At 49.2% G+C, this 15,947-nt stretch overlaps 1 protein-coding gene across 1 annotated transcript in view; it reads right to left on the reverse strand.

Annotated features, from left to right (window-relative positions):
• Nucleotides 1-12,888, reverse strand: part of NXN (nucleoredoxin) — a 69,390-nt gene extending 56,502 nt beyond the window's left edge. The window contains exon 1 of the mRNA XM_028707566.2: nucleotides 12,408-12,888. Coding sequence (XP_028563399.2) covers nucleotides 12,408-12,845 — 438 coding nt within the window. The 5' untranslated portion in view covers nucleotides 12,846-12,888. The remainder of the gene's footprint in view (nucleotides 1-12,407) is intronic.
• Nucleotides 12,889-15,947: the final 3,059 nt, after the last annotated feature.

Below are 15,947 nucleotides of genomic sequence, written 5' to 3' on the forward strand. Positions count from 1 at the left end.
TGCAATAAAAAAGCTCACCTGCTTACCTGCTTAAGTAAGAATTATTTCATGAGCACTGTTCCACAGCATTTGATATTTTCATTTACATACATTCATTCGAAATAAGATGGGTTTATGAAGCAATTCTATATCCTCCCACCACGCTGACGAAGAATTCTACGAAACAGTGGTCAATATCCGGAATCTCTGTTCAGTGTTGGACATCAATATTTGCTGAATACACAAAGCTTCACAGCTTGTCTTTCATCATACAAAGTCTGGTACCTCGCTTCATTTAAAGATTTTCAGATAGTTTGAGACTACAGTGGTACCACGGGTTACATATGCTTCAGGTTACAGACTCCGCTAACCCAGAAATAGTGCGTCAGGTTAAGAACTTTGCTTCAGGATGAGAACAGAAATCGTGCTCCAGCGGTGCGGCAGCAGCAGGAGGCCCCATTAGCTAAAGTGGTGCTTCAGGTTAAGAACAGTTTCAGGTTAAGAACAGACCTCTGGAACGAATTAAGTACTTAACCTGAGGTACCACTGTATAGATTTCATTTTGTACTTGTTATGGTGTGAAGGAATTCTATAAAGATTGCCTATTGCGTATGTACATGGTCATTGTGTTGCCTAGACATTGCTGACGTTCTCTTTGCAACAGGGGGGTTTGTTTGACCACTTAAAGGTAAAGGGACCCCTGACCATTAGGTCAGTCGTGACCGACTCTGGGGTTGCAGCACTCATCTCGCTTTATTGGCCGAGGGAGCCAGCGTTTGTCCGCAGACAGCTTCCGGGTCATGTGGCCAGCATGACTAAGCCGCTTCTGGCGAACCAGAGCAGTGCACGGAAACGCCGTTTACCTTCCCGCTGGAGCGGTACCTATTTATCTACTTGCACTTTGACGTGCTTTTGAACTGCTAGGTTGGCAGGAGCAGGGACCGAACAACAGGAGCTCACCCTGTCGCAGGGATTCAAACCGCCGACCTTCTGATTGGCAAGTCCTAGGCTCTGTGGTTTAACCCACAGCACTACCCGCGTCCCTACCACTTATTACTTATTACTTAGCACTTACTACTTATTACTTAGTTGAGCACTTACTACCTGCTTAAGAAAGCTGGAGGGGCCAGCCAGGTGGAGACGTCCATCGCCATCCTGGCCTCCAGAGATCTCCACATGGTCTCAGCTGGACCCGCGCCAGTCACAAAACGCACCTGGTGAATTTCTAGCACCGGCTATAACTCTGAGTGTATACCCCTTCACCCCACCCCTTTACACCTTTTAGGACAGTTCAGCTGGCCTCCTTTTGCAAGCTTAGGGCAGCTTCAACCCAGCACTTTCTGAGTATTAAGGGAACAATAAATAGGCCCCATATGCCAGTAATATCATAATCGCCTTCTCTCTCTCTCTCTCTCTGGCTAAGCAGAACAACATCTGTGCAACATCTGGAGGGGAGCGACTAGGCCTGGCTCCTGGTTTTCCTAGATCTCCCATCAAAGTCATGTCTCTGGGTCCAACAGCAGGTATTAGCAGATGAGTACCCGCCTACTTAATCTGAAGGATGGGGGAGGAGCTACCTGCCACCATTAAACTGCCGCTCAGATAACCAACCTGGGGCAGCCAGTGTGACAGGACAGGGGAGAGATGCTGCAGTTGCCTAGCAACTGCGCCGGGTTGGGTACCAGTACCTAGCATCCTTCTGTAGAGGAGGGGTGGTGCCAGTCCAGCCCCCCACAGATCTATGGGGAAGGGTTGTGGTTCTGCTTTGCATGCAGAAAGTTCGGGTCCAATCCTGACAATTCTCAGATAAGGCCATGAATGTCCCCTGCCTGAAATCCTGCCTATCAGCAACATGGAGCAAAACGAACCAATGGTCTGACTCAGTATATATGGTCTGACTCACTGGTGCCTATGAGAAATCTCTTCCTATGGGCTCAGGTCTTGTTCCGGCAAACGGCCAAATCAAACTGGGACATATCTGCCAAAGCTCAGCTCCTCTGCAAGAGTTCAGTTGCAACTTTAAAATCAAGAATTAAAAGCCAGTACAGCAGAACTCCTCCTTACAAGATCTCGTCTCCTCCGTAGGCTAATTTCAGGAGAGCTTTGCAAGGGGTCAGCTGCAAGACAATTCAGAAACAAATACCTTTTTAAAACCAACTGTATTCATGGCTTTGGTAGGTACTTTATAGAACGTACATAGACTGTGCTACTCAGCCGAGACAACAGCACTCTTTGCAAGCACTTGGGTTTATTCAGGCAAGTAGCATGAGCTTCGCAAGAGTTCAGCTGCAAGTCAAGCAGGCAGAAAATCAGAGCTCCCCAGTCATGCCACTGGGAAGCTATCAGTTAGGAGGGCTGGATTTGGTCCTGAGGCCTCAAAATTGCAGATCCATACAACAGATATCTGGGTTCTTTTTTTAAAAAAAAACAACCCTAATTTCCCCCCATCCAGATCTCAAATGCACACTTCAAGCCTGCCTCCCCAAACTCCGAGCGCACCAAACCTTCAGTTTTTATAAACCTCCTGTTTCGAAACCTGATCCACCCAACGTTAATTGCCAGTTATAAGCTTACAAGCGAAGCTCTGTTATCCCCAGATTAAGAGGTCCTTACAAAGCATAGCCACATCCCCACACGCCTCCAAAATTACTCAGCACTCTGCAGGAACACAAATCCAAACCGCAATACTGAACTTTCGGGGAATGCCAGACCCTGCCCAACCCCTTTTTCCCCTTCTTAAAGACACCATCATTTATTTACTTCTTTTTTTTTAAGTGCTATGCTCTCATAGAAAAAAAGCAGAACCAAAATATAAAATTTGCAGCCACTCCTAACGCTTCCCTAAAGATACTCAGGGGGCGTGTGGAGCAAAGGCAGGCCAGGATTCAATTTTCGATATTCCTCATAAAGGAAACTTATTAGGCTCTCCAGGGCCTGTCCAGAGTTTGCTGGAAAGGCTTTTAAAACAGGTGAGCGGACATAAAAAGATTTCATTGCTGTCGCTTGTGGATCAAACAGCGACAAAGGCATTATTTTTTTTAAGCATGCCACGTGGCTTAATTGCCTTTCCAAGGCCAGGGTATCTTTCCCATCGAGAGCATGTTGAGACAGATCCAACAAAAAATGAGGTTTCAGGTACAGTGGTACCTCGGGTTACAGACGCTTCAGGTTACATACGCTTCAGGTTACACACACCGCTAACCCAGAAATAGTGCTTCAGGTTAAGAACTTTGCTTCAGGATGAAAACAGAAATCGTGCTCCGGCGGCGTGGCGGCAGCAGGAGGCCCCATTAGCTAAAGTGGTGCTTCAGGTTAAGAACAGTTTCAGCTTAAGTACGGACCTCTGGAACGAATTAAGTACTTAACCCGAGGTACCACTGTATATCAGAATCAGCAGCATCTTCGTAGGAAGGAATTGGCCAGTACAGATTAATGCTGGTGGTGCAAGATGAATGTCGCTGGTAACCACAGAAAGGGTCCTGGGCTTCCCAGAAGAGGCACCCCGATTGGCCACTGTGAGAACTGGATATTGGATCATGAGGACTAGAATCTAACTTCACTTTTAGTGGAAGGGGCACAGCCCTATGGTAGAGCGCTTGCCCTACCGACAGAAGGTCCCCGGCTCTACCTCCCAGCGGCATCTCTAGCTCAGGCTGGGAACGTCCCCCTGCCTGGAACCCTAAGGAGCTGCTGCCTGCCAGTGTAGGCAATACTGAGCTAGGTGGACCACTGGTCTGACTCAGCATAAGGCAGCCTTCCTGCGTCACACCAGAATAAATCTGTTAGTCTTCAAGGGGCCGCAAGACACTGTGGGTTTTGCTGCAAAAGGCTCAACAGAGCTATTGCTCGGGAAACCGAGCCAACCAGGAAATATTTAACAGTGTTAACTAAAGGGCAGAAATGAAGGGCAGTGAATTTCAGGGCAGGTTGCTGAATGCGGCCCTCCAAATTTTCTCCGCCTTCAGCCTCCTTCACATTCTAGCAATTCCTTGCATGCCTCGGTGGGCTGCCCCATTGTTGCTTTCATTTATTTGTTTTGTTTTAAGCAAACACCATCTGTACATTTATTGGTTTGTGGCTTTACCTTTCATTGGAGTTTGTTTATCTAAAGGAGCAGAGATTTATAAAGAGGGAAAAAAGGGGGGAGGGGAGATCGTCCAAGAATTGCAACAATCTGGGGCGGAAAGGGGTCTTGGAGACGTCACAGGCGCTAGCCAGTCGCTGCCTTCCACCAACCAGCTTTTTGCTACCGACTTACAGGACCTTTCCCCTAACCTTCCACTTGCATCCAAGAAGAGGAAAAGGAAGATATACATAGGGACATAAGAAGCTGCCTCATATTGAGTAAGCCCATAGGGCCTATCTACATTGGTATTGTCTACACTGACTGGCAGGGTCTCTCCAAGGTTTCAGGAAAGGAGTGTTTCCCAGCCTTACTGGGAGATGCCGCCTGGAACTGACCCTGGGACTTTCTGCATGCAGGTGCTCTCCCACTGAGCAATGGCTCTTCCCCATGAAGATAAAACAGGTTTCCAGTCCTCATGGTTCTGAATTAAGGGCAGACGGAACAGGAACGAAGCGGGTGGGCCATCACGGAGCTTTGGGCCATCTCCTGGCATCTGGAATAAAACGTGGCAAGGGCCCTGTCCAACACAGCCCTGCTGGTCTGCACAAGTCTTGCCCACATTCTGGGGAAGGAGAAATACAAGACTCCCACCAGACGCAAAGCAGGCAACCAGCAAGCATATCCTCCCATCGCATTGGCGTAAGCCCCGTCTTCTTCTAAAGAAGCTCCTTGCCATTCCACACGCAGTCCGGCCCTCTCAAGCGCATGGAGGTGCCGCGGGGAGAAAGGAAATAAAAGCAAAATATGGAACAACACGGCAGGACGCCGCTTTGAGCCGCCCGGCAGCTTTCAGAGCAGATTAGCTGCGAACTGAATCGGAAAGGGAGAAATTGTCCTTTGCCGCCGCAGAAACCCAGCCGCACGCCAGCACACACTCCTAGAGCAGAGATCTCGCCATGCAGACACCCTCGGAAGACACAGCAGAGCATGTTGGAAGCGCATCGGTCAACACTGTCGACAGGAATCCCTCTCCACTCCCAACCTCGGCTTGGATGGAGGGAAGCTAGCAATCCGCAGAGCGACACAGAGCTCTTCCGCAGCCCTGGTGTTTGGGGAACAGGACAGATCCTTGGAGAAACTTCACGTAGAGCAGGGGTGTCAAACTCAAATTCATTGGGGGCCGCATCAGCAGTTTGGTCACCCTCAAAGGGCCGGTTGTATCTGTAGGACTATGTAAAGGACATGTAAAGTGGAGGTTTCCTGTGTAGAATGGCCGGCGCCGCTAGAGGGCAGACGTTCTCTGGCTTGTAGGCTGCCGCGCATGCGCTGAAGAGGCGGCTTTCTTGTGTCCCCCCCAAAAAAAGCGAGAATAAAAGGTGAAGGCTGGCAGCCGGCGGCGGCTACATGGGCCACAGGACGAGGTCTGGCGGGCCGGATTCGGCCCGCGGACCTTGTGTTTGACACCCGTGACGTAGAGTCTCTCTTCACTTGTGATTCCCAGTTACAGTGGTGCCTCGCAAGACGAAATTAATTCGTTCTGCGAGTTTTGTCGTCTTGCGATTTTTTTTCGTCTTGCGAAGCACGGTGTCGGGAAAGTTTTGGAAAAGCTTCAAAAATCACCAAAGTCTTCAAAAACCTCAAAAAAGGCTACCCCACCGCGTTCTATGAGTTGCTCCTCGAAGTCAAGTCGCAACTGTATTAACGGTGTTAAGAAAAAGGAAACAAACTTGCAAGACGTTTCCGTCTTGCGAAGCAAGCCCATAGGGAAAATCGTCTTGCGAAGCAGCTCAAAAAACAAAAAACCCTTTCGTCCAGCGAGTTTTCCGTCTTGCGAGGCATTCGTCTTGCGAGGTACCACTGTACTGGAATGCATTGACGTAGAATAAGATCACAGATCATAGGATTCCAAAGTTGGAAGGGACCTTGAGGGTCATCTAGTCCATCGCCCTGCAAAACAGGAATCTTTTGCCATATTTGGGGCTTGAACCCATGAACCTGAGATTCAGAGCCTCATGCTCGACCAATTGAGCTAATCCCAAGTCCCAGATTCAGCCATTGTGGCGAGGAGTCTCCAAGAGTTTTCTTCTCCGTGAATCTCTCCCTCTTTTAAAGTTCTCTAAGTTGACGGCCAGCACAGAGCAACTATGTGGAAAAGGTGGGCTGAAAATATAATATATAAGAGGAGTCTGCCAGTGGTCCATCTAGGGCTCTCTTCTGCCTGTCTTAAACCTCCTGATATTTTTTTGCGTGAAAAACAAAATGAATGAATGCAATTTGGGATTGAAGGCTGAAGATAAGGTTGGTTTTTAGAAAGTAACCTGGCTAGGTGTTCTACTGGACAGACAAAAGAATCAGAAGTTCTTTAGTTTCTTAAATTAACCCCCCCCCCCTTTATTCCATTTCCCCTCGTTTAATCATTTTTCTATTTATCTCTACCTCTCTCTCTCTCTCCTTTTTTCTTTCTCTCCCTCTTCCTTTCCTCTGGATCTGTGTTTTTATCGAGATTAATGTTTTAGTTTCGGATTTCGGATTTCTAATGAAATTTATTCAAAATAAACAAATCTCTCAATGCTGTGGATTGAACCCTCTGCAAACAAAGCACGCGTCTTAGACCTGCGCCACCACAGCTCTGCAGCGCACGCCTGCACCCAGCGCTAAACCCTGTGGATTACCGGCTCACCCACTTTCAACACCTGAAAATTAGGCAATTTCCCCGCACGTCTTCTTTTGTCCTCTGGGGTTCACGCCCAGCATCACACGCCACTGATTTCCCCATTTTTAAACTCTGGCAGAAATTTTGCTTCAAACGCGAGACTGTGGAATCCAAACACCTTTTGGGGGCAGTTCATTTTCAGAATCTCCTCATCCTTCAACCCAAAAGCGCCCTGCCCCCTTCAATGTCAGAGTGGAAGAGAAAAATATATCCCTCCTGTTTGGAAAAATAAAATTTGGGATGCTCCACATAGATCTCAAACGTGCTCAGGTCGCTTCTGAGTCATGCCAGTACGAAAGGAGACCCGAGCCCCCGTTTCAAACCCGGTTTTGTTTCCTCCACGTGAATCAACTCACAGCCAGAAAAGATATTTCTGGTGGAGAACGACAAACCCTCAAAATTCCACACACCACTCAATTCCTCCCAATTCCAAAACACGTTTCTGACATATTTGCCACTCAAGTGACTGGCAGGGACCATTTGAAGCACTTTGTTCCACAGCAAACTACTTACTGCACAACGGTATCAATGTTTAATCAATGCGGCCCCCTAGACTTTTCTATTTGGCCCTTCAAACCCTCCTCTGATTCACTCACTGCCTCTCATTCGCAGCCTCATTGCGTGTTTTTGCCGGGCTGGAAAATCTCCTTGAACTCTGTTCTTGCCTTTTGCTAGCCTGCAAGGAGGATTGGGACCGGGAGGTTTGAGTGCAAAAACTAGCCAAGTGGACAAAAAATTGTTACTCTGCCCCCTTTTCCCTCTGGCCCTGCCGACCATGGGCATGCGGACCCCAGGAACTTGCCCAGAAGGGAATGCGGCCCTTGGCCTTCAGAAAGCTTCACCTCACAAGGAGGCCCTGCTATAAAAAGCATCAGTTAGGTAAGAGTTTGGGATCAGTAGGCCCATTTCCAAAGATTGCTGGGCTGCAAGCAGACCAGGCCAGGTGTAACACACCTGTTTTTACATTAGCAGACCAACATACGGCCTGGGATACAGGATGTGGGCTCCTGAGAATCTGAGCTTCTATCTGCAAAGAAAAAGGCAAGGGCCTAGGCCTCATGGTGCAGCGAGGAGTGCCGCCAATGCTTCATAGACTGCGAAGCCAGGGAAGCGACTTGAATAAACTCTGCAGTGGATTATGCAATCTAAAGAAAGGTGTGATAATTCTCAGTCTGACACAGCCGCTCCCTTTTCAGGATCAAGCCCAAACTCAGCTGCATCAAATCCGCTCATGTCTTTCGGATCAGCCAAGCTAGAGATTCACAAACAAATACAAACAAGCAGGGGATATTTTTGAGCAGGCGAACTAAGTTCCCTTACCTTTTAATGTTTTCTTTTTTTGTCGGGGGGAGGGGGGCTGGAATGGCTGCACACCAAATGCCTGAGCCAAAAATCCACCTGTATCTGTAATCAATAAGGTTGTGGCCATTTTTGATCCACATCATTGTCTGCTTGAGTTTTTTAATCACATTTTACATTTAGCCACTGCCCTGGTGCACTGCGACTGAGCCCGCAATAGTTTATTTATTGCGACTGGGCCCGCAATAAACAAACAAACTTACTTCGTGATGAGTTCCTCCACCTATTTTTCCAGGGGGGGGGGGAGAACTGCAAACAAGGACCCAATATTTAGGGGTTTTTTGTCCCAAGCCAGGGTACACATGCAACTTAGAAAACCGCTTTGTGCATCTTGACTTATTCCACAGTCTATGTATTAACCTTACGGATGATGTTGCCTTCATTTGCACAGATCTGCAAGGATACTGGGCTCTCAAGTCAGGGTGCTTGCAAACTCTGTGGCTGCCTTAAGGATGCAGTCCTAGGAAGACACGGAGTTGCCTTTTACAGGGCCAGACCAGTTCAGGATCATCCACCAGTGGTGTCCAAACTTTTTTCAAAGAGGGCCAGGTTTGATGAAGTGAAGGGCCGTGAGGGCTGGCCAAAGGGCCAACCAAAGTTCCTTTTTTAAGATTGAAGTTGCTAAGCTTTTTTATAATTTTACACCCAAGTTCTTGAGCTTTGTCATTACCTTGGGTTGAAGTGGCTCCGGGTTGAAGGTTTTCGGGAACGCATTATTTCCGGGTTTCGTCGCTCGCGCATGCACAGACGCTCAAAATGACGCATGCGCGGGAGCGGCGAGTCGTGGGTTGCGTTCTGCTCTGGATGCGAACGGGGCTCCAGAACGGATACTGTCGGCATCCAGAGGTGCCACTGTATTTTACCCCAGGAAATAAACTGCCACAGGGGCCAGATTAAACCGACCAGCGGACCGAATTAGGCCCCCAAAACGGACTTTGGACATGCCAGATACACTGATCGGCAACAGCCGTGCAGAGTTTCAGATGGGAGACCTAGCTGGAGATCCCGGGAATCGAAGCAGAGACCTTCTGCAAACCACTGAGCTACAACGCCTCACCTAAAAAGAAAGCCAAGGATCCAGTCCTCATGGTTCAAAATTAAAGGCTGGTTTAATGAGCAAGAAAGCTGCCTTGTATGGGCCTAGGTCTGCCACGCAGTCGTGGCCTTTCCAGTCGAATACAGGGAGAGAGGAGTAACGTCAGAAAACCAGTTGCGATTCCCCTGCCTGCCCCTTCCTTTTGCACCGCTGACGGGGCTACAAATGAAATCAGCATAGATCCAGGTGTCACTATTGGTATGTAAAGCCCTTGACCGCTTGGGACCAGTTTACTTGCTGGATCGTCTCCATCTATACCCATCCACTGCTGGGATCTGTGTAACTGGCCCATTTACAATTGCCATGTCTACCTACACTTCGCAACTTCCCACACATTGAAATTAGACAGGCTTCTTCATTGTACATTTTTGGCCCCTGCTGAAATCTTTTGTTTCCTGGTCAACTCAGTTTAGCATGGCATTTTGCTACATGGTCTCAGTTAAATGGTTTAAAATTGGTGATATATATTGTGGTGCATGCTCTAGTTATCTCTGGCTTCGACTACTGCAACGCGCTCTACGTGGGGCTACCTTTGAAGGTGACCCGGAAACTGCAATGAATCCAGAATGCGGCAGCTAGACTGGTGACTGGGAGTGGCTGCCGAGACCATATAACACCGGTCCTGAAAGACCTACATTGGCTCTCAATACATTTCTGAGCACAATTCAAAGTGTTGGTGCTAACCTTGAAAGCCCTAAATGGTCTTGGCCCAGTAGACCTGAAGGAGCGTCTCCACCCCCATCACCCAGTCTGGACATTGAGGTCCAGCTCTGAGGGCCTTCTGGCAGTTCCCTCGCTGCGAGAAGCAAAGTTACAGAAAACCAGGCAGAGGGCCTTCTCGGTGGTGGCTCCCGCCCTATGGAACGCCCTCCCATCAGATGTCAAGGAAATAAACAACTATCTTACTTTAAGAAGACATCTGAAGGCAGCCCTGTTTAGGGAAATTTTTAATGTTTGATTCTATTTTTAATATTCTGTTGGAAGCCACCCAGAGTGGCTGGGAAATAAATAATAATAATAATAATAATAATAATAATAATAAATTTCTCTTGTAACTCTTGACTTTTTGTGTATTATTTGGCATTATTAATAAATATTTTAGACGCTGCTGTAAACGTACAAGGTCTTTTGTTCTAGCAAGCAAGGAACAATCCTTTCACCACTTTAAACTGTGCCTTACAAAGTTCCTCAATCCGAAAGCCATGCCACCTGGTGCCCTCCAGACCTTTTGGACCACAACTCCCATCAGCCCCCAGGGGATCAGCTGGGGATCATGGGAGTGGCAGTCCAAAAGGCTTAGGAGGTCAGCGCCCAGGCTGGGGGCGTCAGCTTTGCAGTGGATTTTACTTCCAGATTAAGGACCGCCAGTTCCTGCTGGTGCAATTCCACCATGAATGGGAATTTTCTTTTAAACGCACATCATCACACCCACCCCAAAAAGGTGATTTTTAAAATCAAAATCAAAAGCTGGTCCAAATTCCCCAGGTAGAAAATAGCTAGCTGCTGTAATGTCACCCAAAGGCCTTGCATCAAAGAGAAGGCCTAGGTTTGCTTTTTTTTTTTAAAAGGGGTGAGTAGAGAATTAGAATGAATTACATGTATTTTTTACAGGTTTTTTAAAAATGAAATATTTTCCTTCCATCTGCGGAACAAAATTATCTGTGTGGGGTGTTGTATAGATTTTATTTTAACAAAGTCCTCCCCCTACAATACGGAGAAAGACAGTCCATATACAACCCAATAAATATTCTTTCAGAGGATTCTCTGGAAATTATTGCAAAATGAAAAGATGTCCTGCAGGGCAGGGGTACCAAAATTCCATTTTCTGAATTTGATGCAGAGCATCCCCAACAGAACAGGAGAGAGCCAACGAGTAGATCCCACACACCCAAAATAAGACACGTAAAGAATTGAAAAATGATGGAGCAAGGCAGGGATGGGCGGTTTACGCCAGCTCCTTGCAACAGCCAAACATCCTTATCCGTTTCACTAAAACCGGAATAAAAAATTGGAATTTAATCTGGATTAACACAGCTGGAATCGGAATAGAGGATTTCGGGGACGGGGGAGCCTTCAGCAAATTATTTAAAGACAGGATATTTGGTTAGATGAGGAAATTTGGGGTGGGGGATTTTTTTTAGGGGTCTCTTGGCAAACTGAATACCAAGGCTAAGATTTGGGGATCCCTGAATTACAACAGGATCCAAAGGGTGATTTACAACCCATTCACGCAGCACGGAAAACCCCATATATTTCTTTCAGCTACACCCAAGTTACTACACCCATTTGCCTGGTAGTAAACCCCACTGAACTCATGGGGGTTTACTTCCGAGTAGATGTAATTAATAGCTACCTTTTGACCCTTTCTGTGCCTCTTCTCCAAAAGGTGATGTCTAAGGTAAGGTAACCACAAGATACAGGAAAAACAAAGCCAGTTTAAAACGAGCCGCAAAACAAATAAGAAAACTTAAAATTCCTGCCAAAATAAAAAGATTTGTGCCAAAGCAAAGTTCAACAGGTAAAGAGACACATAGACAGGATTGCAGCATTTCTGGGCTTTGATTTTTGGATTCTTCACCCATCGCCTGCTTTAATATGGATTCCTTTTAGGACAGCAACCCCGCCCCAGCCTCGCATCTACTCGAGAGTAAACCGCGTTCAGAGCAACAGGATTTGTTTCCGAAGTAAGCGCGTGCTTACAGGACGAGGCTGCAAAAAAATTATGTTGCAAAGTGGCGGGTTGGGGGACGGAACGGACTAGTTTGGGTAGAAAAGTAAGGCCCGTTACGCGCTCCCTTTCCAGGCTACGCTGAGCTTACTTCGGAGCAAAGCTCCTCCCAACTCCACGGGGCTTACTTCGGAGTGAACACGCACAGGCAGCATTGTGCGACGGAAAAAGCGTTTTAGCGGAGTTCTCTCTGCCTAGGAGATATCGGGACGGTGATTCTCGGCGCCCAGAGGCCACGAACGATGGTCCCCCAATCCGGCCTCTCCAAACACCGCTTTTTGGAGAGGGGCGCACGGATGTGCGCTTGAGAAGGAGGGTCCGGGCCATCATGGACGCTTCCCAGAAAAAGAGAGACAGAGGGAAGGAGAAAGAGACGTGGCCTCCTGCCACCCACCCACCCCCCTCTCTCCCCCAACACGCGTGTCTCCCGCTTCCCACGTTCCCCGCCGACCCGCGCTGCGCTCACCTTCCGGCGCTTGTCGGCAAAGGGGAGCGCCAGCCACGGCATGGCCCGCGTGGCTTCCTGCCAGCGCTGCTGATCCTGCTCGGCCGACACGAAGACGATCTCCAGGCGCTGCTGCTGCCGCTGCTCCGGCGCCGCTCCGGCTCCGGCTCCGGCTTCGCTCCGGGCCGGCTGGAAGCGCGCGTAGAAGGCGGCCAGGCTAGCGGCCAGCTGCGCGCCCGGCCCGGCTCCGGTTCCTGCCGCTCCAGCGGCGGCGGCGGCGGCTCCGGCTGCGCTGCTGCCGGCGCCGCAGTACCCGAAGTAGAGCCCCACGAGCGAGACGCCCCTCGCCGGCAGCGAGGCCACGGGCACCGCCGAGCCGTCGGGCGCCGCCAGCGCCTCGCCCAGCAGCTCGGCCAGCGGCGCCGCGGCGGCAGCAGCAGCGCACGGCGACGAAGACATCCCCGCCGAGCCCCACGCAGCTCCCGCCGCCGCCGCCAGCCAGCCAGCCGGCCGAGCCCAGCCACACCGAGCCAGGCAGCCGCCGCCAGCGGGCGCTCCCGGCCCGGCCCGCCTCGCCTTCCCCGCGTGGCGCTCGCCGGCCCGCGACCCGCCCCCCGACGCCGCGCAGACGCCGCCCCCAGCAGCCCCGGGCTGCGCACCGGAGAGACCCGTCTCCCTCTCCTCTCCTTTCTCCCGTTTCGCTCTGGCTGCCCCGCTTTTCTGGGACCGGCGGCCCCGATCCTCGGTCGGCTCGGGAGTAAGCGCGCCCTGGTTGTAGCGCGCGAGGCTGGCGCTCTCTCGCTCTCTCCCCCCCCCCCCAATTTTTTTTATTGATTTTCACAACATTATAAACAAACAAACACATAAAAGAAACAAACATAAATCATGACCCGATTAAAAAATACACTTCTTAACATTATTAAGTGACTTCCTCGCTTCCCCTTGGTTGAATTTCATTGCCCTTTTAAGGGTTTTCCAAATCACAGTTCTTAAAATAATTTAACTTAAACATTAACATCCTTAGATCTTCACATTATGAAATTAAACCTATTAATTCATCACTTAACTTAAATAAAATCCTAAGCCAATTAAATATCTGCAAGCTGTTTTCAGTTAATTTAAGTTAACATGTTTAACTAAGTAATCATTAAATTTGATCCAATCTTCCTGATACTCCTCCTCCTTTTGGTCGTGGACTCTTCTGGTTAGGTCGGCTAGCTCCAAAAAATCCATCTGCCATTCTTCTATCGTTGGTAATTCTTGGGTTTTCCACTTTTTAGCTAACAAAATACGAGCCGCAGTTGCGGCATACAAAAATAATTTTACATCTTTCTTGGGCAATTCTAGACCTAGTTATTCCAAGAAGAAAGGTCTTCTTTCTTCTTTCTTTATATTTCAACATTTTTTTCAATTCATTATATATCTTTTCCCAGAAGTCTTTCACCTTGGGGCAGGTCCACCACATATGATAATATGTTCCTTCCTTTTCTTTACATTTCCAATTTCAATGTAATGTAAAAATGAAACGCTCGCTCACTCTCTTTGTGTGTGTGTGTCTACTCGGGAGTAAATGGCAGGGTGCTCCTTTGGGATTTGCTCTCCCGCCTTTGCTGGCAAAGGGTTTGTTGGGCACGATCCTCCTCTTTCTTTCGCGTGTTTGCACGTGTTGGGTGTACCCTAGCGAAAATGGGCAGTGGGGTTGTGGGGCGCGATGCTCCCCCACTTTCCTATAGTGTCTACACGGGAGCAAATAGTATGGTGGTTATGGAACTAATACTCCCAGGAAAGTGAACTTTAGGATTGTAGGGCGCAATCTTCTCTCTCTCTGCTTGTTTTCTCGGGAGCAAATGGTCCGATGTTCCATTGGATTTACTCCCGGCGCAAGCATGCCATGGGATTGTTGCATGTCTCTCTGTTACATGTCTACTCGGGAACAGTTTAGGATTTACTCCCGAGGAAAGCACGCGCCGGGGATTGTAGCCCCCTCCCTTAGAGGCCGAGCCTCTTTTGCAGGTCTACTCGGAAGTAAGTCCTACTGTGGCCAAGGGGACTTTGTCTCAGGAAAGTGAGCATGGTAATATTTAGTTCAGGTTTTTGAAACTCGCTTGTAAAAAATAAAAAGGGCCAGAATTTTGAAACAATTGAAAACCATTTGAAAACATTGTATGTATCCAAATGTAGATCTGTGTTAGGGCCAGAGGCCTGCCATTAATGGTGCTATAAAGCAAGGCCATAGGGACGCGGGTGGCGCTGTGGGTAAAACCTCAGCGACTAGGACTTGCCGATTGCATGGTTGGCGGTTCGAATCCCCGCAGCGGGGTGCGCTCCCGTTGCTCGGTCCCAGCGCCTGCCAACCTAGCAGTTCGAAAGCACCCCCAGGTGCAAGTAGATAAATAGGGACCGCTTACCAGCGGGAAGGTAAACGGCGTTCCGTGTGCTGCGCTGGCTCGCCAGATGCAGCTTGTCACGCTGGCCACGTGACCCGGAAGTGTCTGCGGACAGCGCTGGCCCCCGGCCTCTTGAGTGAGATGGGCGCACAACCCTAGAGTCTGTCAAGACTGGCCCGTACCGGCGGCAAAGCAAGGCCAATTTTATGGTGTTGCTGCTTGACTCAATAGTGCTCCTGAGCATGTACAAATTGCTTTCCCCTTGCTTTCTCCAGACCTTTGTTAGAGGGAGGCCTCAGAACCTGCAACATCTCGGAAGGTTTTACCAGGAAACGGTGTGCCCTTGAGCATGTCCAAAGCGCATTATTTCTACAGCGCCACCGGCACGCGTGGTGTTTGACAGAGCGCACATCACACTTTTACAAAGGAGAAGACAGGAGGGGGCCCTTTGACCCAAGGGCCACATTCCCTTCTGAGCAACTTTCTGGGGGCCGCAGGCAAAAGGGGGTGGAGCCCTGGACACGCTTCCAGCCAGGCAAAACATTTGGGGTGGAAACTGGGGTGTGGGCTTTTGCTGGGCGACCCACAGGCCCATGAGGGCTGCTTTGGGCTTAAGTTTTCATTCCCCAGTATAAGGGCTCCCTCTGGAAAGTTCTCTGCCACCTGATGCCAGGAGGCCTTTGAGATTACCCCATAAATACCCAGATAATCGCCGCCACCCCCCCCCCCCCGGGAAGATGCCTCACGCTTATTAAACTCCTTTGTCTTCCTCTGCCAAAGCCCCGGGAGCAATTCAAAGGGGAATTTGCCTTCTGCATGCTCATTTTTTTCTGGGTGTGTGGGGCTCCTTTAAAAAAAGCCAGTACTGCAGGCCCAAGCCGATGTGCTTTCTTCAAACCAGCATCAAAACTTCACCCAGAGTCCAAACTTTAAACATCACCCCAGTTCTTATAATTCAGAAACTGCGACAAAATGTTGCAGCGTGGAGTATTCCATCAGCCAGCCGCGCCCTTACACAGGGCACTCCATTCCCACTCCCACGCAGCATTCCGTGCCCACAGAGCATGCTCAGTCTGCGTTGGCCTATTTTTGGGGGCTCCCCACTTTTAAGATTTCCCCTCCTAAATACTTCACACACACTGCTCCTTTACAAACCTTCGCCCCTGCTGACATC

The sequence above is a fragment of the Podarcis muralis genome, chromosome 15 (assembly GCF_964188315.1).
Source record: "Podarcis muralis chromosome 15, rPodMur119.hap1.1, whole genome shotgun sequence".
Classification (NCBI taxonomy): Eukaryota; Metazoa; Chordata; class Lepidosauria; order Squamata; family Lacertidae; genus Podarcis; species Podarcis muralis.